The sequence below is a fragment of the Oncorhynchus masou genome, unplaced genomic scaffold (assembly GCF_036934945.1).
Source record: "Oncorhynchus masou masou isolate Uvic2021 unplaced genomic scaffold, UVic_Omas_1.1 unplaced_scaffold_2243, whole genome shotgun sequence".
Taxonomy (NCBI): Eukaryota; Metazoa; Chordata; class Actinopteri; order Salmoniformes; family Salmonidae; genus Oncorhynchus; species Oncorhynchus masou.
Genome location: NW_027008717.1, coordinates 69,410 through 77,577, shown reverse-complemented (window position 1 = coordinate 77,577; position 8,168 = coordinate 69,410). Strand labels below are relative to the sequence as shown.

At 39.1% G+C, this 8,168-nt stretch overlaps 1 protein-coding gene across 1 annotated transcript in view; it reads left to right on the top strand.

Moving 5' to 3' along the window:
* Positions 1–889: 889 nt before the first annotated feature.
* Positions 890–8,168, top strand: part of LOC135533142 (partitioning defective 3 homolog B-like) — a gene marked incomplete at its 5' end in the record, with an annotated part of 57,946 nt that continues 50,667 nt past the window's right edge. Inside the window, 2 exons of the mRNA XM_064960551.1 lie at positions 890–1,061; positions 4,139–4,258. Coding sequence (XP_064816623.1) covers positions 890–1,061; positions 4,139–4,258 — 292 coding nt within the window. The remainder of the gene's footprint in view (positions 1,062–4,138; positions 4,259–8,168) is intronic.

The following is an 8,168-nucleotide window of genomic DNA, read 5'->3' as shown; positions in this document are numbered from 1 at the left end:
AAACCTTTACTAGTCCTGGTGGACATAAACCTTTACTAGTCCTGATGCCACTATTTATTAATAGTTTGGGTAATGTCTCTTCGGTCCACCTGGATCACTGCTCCCGTAACCCTCGATTGGATCATGTGACAAAAGCATTAGTTTAGCTTGTAACTAGTTGCAGAAAGTTAAACGATTGTGACAGGATGTAACCAAGTTGTTTATTAGTTCCAGGGGGGAGTGTTTCACGAAGCAATCAAGAAGTAACTCAGTTGCAAGCAATTGCAAAAAAATTACAGCCAAAGAATCTGAGATACTCTCTTTACTCTTAACTTGAAGGTGATAGACCACCTTCAAGATTGATCACGTAGACTGGGAGATGTTCCGGGTCTGCCTCTTCAACATATACACTGACTCAGTGGGTGGGTTCATCAGGAAGTGAATAGAGGATGTTGTTCCCACTGTGATGACTACCTTTTAAACAATAACCCCCTCAACACTACTTTCTGTCCCACCAGGCTGTATCAAGGTGAATTGTCACCACTACTTCCTGTCCCACCAGACTGTGTCATTGTTATCAAGGTGAATAGTCACCACTACTTCCTGTCCCACCAGACCTCGTCATTGTATCAAGGTGAATTGTCACCACTACTTCCTGTCCCACCAGACTGTGTCATTGTTATCAAGGTGAATAGTCACCACTACTTCCTGTCCCACCAGTCGTCATTGTATCCAAGGTGAATTGTCCCACCAGACTGTGTCATTGTATCAAGGTGAATTGTCACCACTACTTCCTGTCCCACCAGACTGTGTCATTGTATCAAGGTGAATTGTCTCCACTACTTCCTGTCCCACCAGACTGTGTCATTGTATCAAGGTGAATTGTCTCCACTACTTCCTGTCCCACCAGACTGTGTCAAGGTGAATTGTCACCACTACTTCCTGTCCCACCAGACTGTGTCATTGTATCACCAGTCCCACCAGACTGTGTCAATCAATGTGTCACCACTACTTCCTGTCCCACCAGACTGTGTCAAGGTGAATTGTCACCACTACTTCCTGTCCCACCAGACTGTGTCAAGGTGAATTGTCACCACTACTTCCTGTCCCACCAGACTGTGTCATTTTATCAAGGTGAATTGTCAGAGGTTGTTCCCTTGATGCTGTAGAACACATCACTACATACATTGGAGTTAAAACTACTTTTAATAATTGTATTCAAAAGTGCAATTATAAACATAAAGTAGCATCCAGATCATTTCTCCCTTGCATTTTGCTTAAATAATTCCCTATTTCTTCTCAAATAAAAGTTGAAATTGAACAACTATGTATGTTTATGTCTCCACACCTTGTAATTGGATTTGCCACATGGGAATCTTTTAAGACAAGTGCAAAATGTGGCAATATATGTTGTATTCGCAGGTGATTCGTTTTGGACAAACAAGTACATTTGTTTGCTTTTGCACTTTTGAATAAAATCAATTTTCCATTTTGTAAAGTATATTATATCAGTAGCAACATCGTCCTCGTCTTTTTTTGGGTTGTGGTTCATCATTTTCATCTCTCCTTTTCTGTTGTTGTTAAACACAGTTTAATTTAAGCCAGGTTTTGTTGTTGTTCTTGCTAGCTAATGTCATTGAGGGAGTTGTATTACGCTGGCCCCGGGTTGAACCGGGCAATGGCCCGTCACGTCATCAGGTGATAGACCACCTTCAAGATTGATCACGTAGACTGGGAGATGTTCCAGGTCGGCCTCTTCAACATATACACTGACTCAGTGGGTGGGTTCATCAGGAAGTGAATAGAGGATGTTGTTCCCACTGTGATGACTACAACTTATTCAACTCCATATTAATGCCCATGATTTTGGAATGAGATGTTCGCACCAGCAGGTGTCCACATACTTCTGGTCATGTAGTGTATATTTATATTCCGATATTCCTTTTTTTTATTTTTTATTTAAGGCGTTTTATTGGCATGGAAACATATGTTTACAAGTGAAGTAGATAATAAACAAAAGTGAAATAAAATCTCCACTCTGTGTCACTATTGTTTGACAGGGTTGCAGGGCTCCTCTCCACTCTGCTAGACCCCACTAGGACGCATGAGGAATGGCCCTGATGTGAACACAGAGAGAGATGGAGAGAGAGAGAGAGAGAGAGGAGTAGAGAGAGAGAAAGAAAGAGAGGAATGGTAGAGAAAAGATAATTACTTGACACATTGGAAAGAATTAACAAAAAAACAGAGCAAACTAGAATGCTATTTGGCCCTACACAGAGAGTACACAGCGGCAGAATACCTGACCACTGTGACTGACCCAAAATTAAGGAAAGCTTTGACTATGTACAGACTCAGCGAGCATAGCCTTGCTATTGAGAAAGGCCGCCGTAGGCAGACATGGCTCTCAAGAGAAGACAGGCTATGTGCTCACTGCCCACAAAATGAGGTGGAAACTGAGCTGCACTTCCTACCTCCTGCCCAATGTATGACCATATTAGAGAGACATATTTCCCTCAGATTACACAGATCCACAAAGAATTCGAAAACAAATCCAATTTTGAAAAACTCCCATATCTACTGGGTGAAATTCCACAGTGTGCCATCAGAGCAGCAAGATTTGTGACCTGTTGCCACAAGAAAAGGGCAACCAGTGAGGAACACACACCATTGTAAATACAACCCATATCTATGCTTATTTATTTTATCTTGTGTCCTTTCAAATTTGTACCTTGTAAAAACACTGTATATATATATATAATATGACATTTGTAATGTCTTTATTGTTTTGAAACTTCTGTATGTGTGATGTCTACTGTTAATTTTTATTGTTTACCTTACTTGCTTTGGCAATGTTAACACATGTTTCCCATGCCAATAAAGCCCCTTGAATTGAATTGAATTGAATTGAGAGGAGGAGAGAGAGAGAATGGAGACGGGGTGAAAGAGAGAGAGAGAGAAATGAGAGGAGTAGAGAGAGAGAAAGAGAGAGAGGAGGAGAGAGAGAGAAATGGTAGAGGAGAGAGGAGGAGAGAGAGAGATTGGAGACGGGGTGAAAGAGAGAGAGAGAGAAATGGTAGAGGAGAGGGGAGAGAGAGAGAGAAAGAGAGAGAGGAGGAGAGAGAGAGAGAAATGGTAGAGGAGAGAGGAGTAGAGAGAGAGAAAGAAAGAGATTGGAGAGAGAGAGAGAAATGGTAGAGGAGAGAGGAGTAGAGAGAGAAAGAAAGAGATTGGAGAGAGAGAGAGAAATGAGAGGAGAGGGGAGAGAGAGAGAGATTGGAGACGGGGTGAAAGAGAGAGAGAGAGAAATGAGAGGAGAGGGGAGAGAGAGAGAGATTGGAGACGGGGTGAAAGAGAGAGAGAGAGAAATGAGAGGAGAGGGGAGAGAGAGAGAGATTGTAGACGGGGTGAAAGAGAGAGAGAGAGAAATGAGAGGAGAGGGGAGAGAGAGAGAGATTGGAGACGGGGTGAAAGAGAGAGAGAGAAATGAGAGGAGAGGGGAGAGAGAGAGAGATTGGAGACGGGGTGAAAGAGATAGAGAGAGAAATGAGAGGAGAGGGGAGAGAGAGAGATTGGAGACGGGGTGAAAGAGAGAGAGAGAAATGAGAGGAGAGGGGAGAGAGAGAGAGAGAGATTGGAGACGGGCTGAAAGAGAGAGAGAGAGAGAGAGGAGAGGGGAGAGAGTCCATGAGTCCGTCTGTGAACCGGAAATGATATGATAAATGATACATGCTAACAGAACATTGCTTCCGACACTGTCACAGTCTGGTGTTTCATAGGGTCTGAAGCATTACATAGAAGAAGAATGTGTGGACCGGTGTGTGTTCATATCCTGTGTTTTGGCTCATTTGTTAGCCTAAATTTATACTTATCTTTAAGGATATTTAAACCGGATATTGATCGTTCTTCCTTCTCTCCTTTTCCCCCCTCTCTCCTCTGTCTCTCTCTCTCTCTCTCTCTCTCTCTCTCTCTCTCTTTATCTCTCTCTCTCTCTATCTATCTCTCTCCCCTCTCTCTCATTCTCTCCTTTTCCTCTCTCTCCCCTATGTCTCTCTCTCTCTCCCCTCTTCTCTCTCCTTTTCCCTCTTCTCTCCCCCCCCTCTCTCTCTCTCTCTCTCTCTCTCTCTCTCTCATCTCCCCCCTCTCTCTCTATCTCTCCTAGATTTGGAAAGAAGAAAGATGCGAAGGTAAAGAAAGCAGAAGCCAAATCCGTGCTACAGAGACAGAAGTCTGAGGTTCTGAGTGGAGAGGAGCTGGAGAGGATGAAAGAGGAGAGAGAAAGGTGAGATGGTTTTTATACTGTACATCATCTGAACGGAACGTTCTTGTAGCAGCTGGTTTATGCAACCTAAAAGAAACATTGTAGAATCATTGGTCAGTAGCACCACTGGTCAGTTGTTGTGCTTTTTGGCAACATGTCTTTTGTGATGTCACCACAATGTTTCCACCAGACTGTTCCCACCAACATAATGAAGCATTCTGGGAACCTTTTAAAAAACAGGCAAAATGTGTTCTGGGACCTTTTAAAGAACAGACAAAATGTGTTCTGGGAACCTTTTAAAGAACAGTAAATGTGTTCTGGGACCTTTTAAAGTACAGACTAAATATCTTCTGGGAACCTTTTAATGAACAGACTAAATGTGTTCTGGGAACCTTTTAACCTGTTACATCTATGGGGGCGCTATTTCATTATTGGATAAAAAAAACGTGCCCGTTTGAAGCGCAATATTTTGTCACAAAAAGATGCTCGACTATGCATATAATTGACAGCTTTGGAAAGAGAACACTCTGACGTTTCCAAAACTGCAAAGATATTGTCTGTGAGTGCCCCAGAACTGATGCTACAGGCGAAACCAAGATGAAAATTCAAACAGGAAATGAGCAGGATTTTTGAGGCTCTGTTTTTCATTGTCTCCTTATATGGCTGTGAATGCGACAGGAATGAGCCTGCCCGATCTATCGTTTCCCCAATGTGTCTGCAGCATTGTGACGTATTTGTAGGCATATCATTGGAAGATTGACCATAAGAGACTACATTTGCCAGGTGTCCGCCCGGTGTCCTCCGTCGAAATTGGTGCTTCATCTTCAACTGCACGTCTTTTTCCAAGCAATTCACAGGAGAAAGTAGACATTCACGAACAATATATCAATGAAGAGATATGTGAAAAACACCTTGAGGATTGATTCTAAACAGCGTTTGCCGTGTTTCAGTCGATATTATGGAGTTAATTTGGAAAACAGTTTGCCGTTTTGATGACTGAATTTTTTTTTTTTTTTTTGTACCCAAACGTGAAGTACAAAACGGAGCGATTTCTCCTACACAAAGAATCTTTCAGGAAAAACTGAACATTTGCTATGTAACTGAGAGTCTCCTCATTGAAAACATCCGAAGCTCTTCAAAGGTGAATTATTTTATTTGAATCCTTTTCTGCTTTCTGTGCAAATGTTGCCCGCTAAATGCTACGCTAAATGCTACGCTAGCTATCAATACTCTTACACAAATGCTTGTTTTGCTATGGTTCAAAAGCATATTTTGAAAATCTGAGATGACAGTGTTGTTAAGAAAAGGCTAAGCTTGAGAGCTAGCACATTCATTTCATTTGCGATTTTCATAAATAGTTAACGTTACGTTATGCTAATGAGCTTGAGGCTATAACTGGATACAGGTTTTTTTCATAGCCAAACGTTACAGATGTTCAGGGAAATTGCACAGAACCAGTTTTGGTTTGCTGGGAAAACATTTTGTTATTACGTTACCTGTAAACTGAATGATAACTTTGGGTGGTGGTTATTATGTATTACAGGGTGGTGGTTATTATTTATTACAGGGTGGTGGTTATTATTTATTACAGGGTGGTGGTTATTATTTATTACAGGGTGGTGGTTATTATTTATTACAGGGTGGTGGTTATTATTTATTACAGGGTGGTGGTTATTATTTATTACAGGGTGGTGGTTATTATTTATTACAGGGTGGTGGTTATTATTTATTACATGGTGGTTATTATTTATTACAGGGTGGTGGTTATTATTTATTACAGGGTGGTGGTTGGTTATTATTTATTACAGGGTGGTGGTTATTATTTATTACAGGGTGGTGGTTATTATTTATTACAGGGTGGTGGTTATTATTTATTACAGGGTGGTGGTTATTATTTATTACAGGGTGGTGGTTATTATTTATTACAGGGTGGTTATTATTTATTACAGGGTGGTGGGGTGGTGGTTATTATTTATTACAGGGTGGTTACAGGGTATTATTATTATTACAGGGTGGTGGTTATTATTTATTACAGGGTGGTGGTTATTATTTTATTACAGGGTGGTGGTTATTATTTATTACAGGGTGGTTATTATTTATTACAGGGTGGTGGTTATTATTTATTACAGGGTGGTGGTTATTATTTATTATTTATTACAGGGTGGTGGTTATTATTTATTACAGGGTGGTGGTTATTATTTATTACAGGGTGGTGGTTATTATTTATTACAGGGTGGTGGTTATTATTTATTACAGGGTTGGTTATTATTTATTACAGGGTGGTGGTTATTATTTATTACAGGGTGGTGGTTATTATTTATTACAGGGTGGTGGTTATTATTTATTACAGGGTGGTGGTTATTATTTATTATTTATTACAGGGTGGTGGTTATTATTTATTACAGGGTGGTGGTTATTATTTATTACAGGGGTGGTGGTTATTATTTATTACAGGGTTGTGGTTATTATTTATTACAGGGTGGTGGTTATTATTTATTACAGGGTGGTGGTTATTATTTATTACAGGGTGGTGGTTATTATTTATTACAGGGTGGTGGTTATTATTTATTACAGGGTGGTGGTTATTATTTATTACAGGGTGGTGGTTATTATTTATTACAGGGTGGTGGTTATTATTTATTACAGGGGTGGTGGTTATTATTTATTACAGGGTGGTGGTTATTATTTATTACAGGGTTGTGGTTATTATTTATTACAGGGTGGTGGTTATTATTTATTACAGGGTGGTGGTTATTATTTATTATTACAGGGTGGTGGTTATTATTTATTACAGGGTGGTGGTTATTACAGGGTGGTTATTATTTATTACAGGGTGGTGGTTATTATTTATTACAGGGTGGTGGTTATTATTTATTACAGGGTGGTTATTATTTATTACAGGTTATTATTTATTACAGGGTGGTGGTTATTATTTATTATTATTTATTACAGGGTGGTGGTTATTATTTATTACAGGGTGGTGGTTATTATTTATTACAGGGTGGTGGTTATTATTTATTACAGGGTGGTGGTTATTATTTATTACAGGGGTTATTATTTATTACAGGGTGGTTTATTATTTATTACAGGGTGGAGGTTATTATTTATTACAGGTGGTGGTTATTATTTATTACAGGGTGGTGGTTATTATTTATTACAGGGTGGTGGTTATTATTTATTACAGGGTGGTGGTTATTATTAATTACAGGGTGGTGGTTATTATTTATTACAGGGTGGTGGTTATTATTTATTACAGGGTGGTGGTTATTATTTATTACAGGGTGGTGGTTATTATTTATTACAGGGTGGTGGTTATTATTTATTACAGGGTGGTGGTTATTATTTATTACAGGGTGGTGGTTATTATTTATTACAGGGTGGTGGTTATTATTTATTACAGGGGTTATTATTTATTACAGGTGGTTATTATTTATTACAGGGTGGTTATTATTTATTACATGGTTATTATTTATTACAGGGTGGTGGTTATTATTTATTACAGGGTGGTTATTATTTATTACAGGTGGTGGTTATTATTTATTACAGGGTGGTGGTTATTATTTATTACAGGGTGGTGGTTATTATTTATTATTATTTATTACAGGGTGGTGGTTATTATTTATTACAGGGTGGTGGTTATTATTTATTACAGGGTGGTGGTTATTATTTATTACAGGGTGGTGGTTATTATTTATTACAGGGTGGTGGTTATTATTTATTACAGGGTGGTGGTTATTATTTATTACAGGGTGGTGGTTATTATTTATTACAGGGTGGTGGTTATTATTTATTACAGGGTGGTGGTTATTATTTATTACAGGGTGGTGGTTATTATTTATTACAGGGTGGTGGTTATTATTTATTACAGGGTGGTTTATTATTTATTACAGGGTGGTGGTTATTATTTATTACAGGGTGGTGGTTATTATTT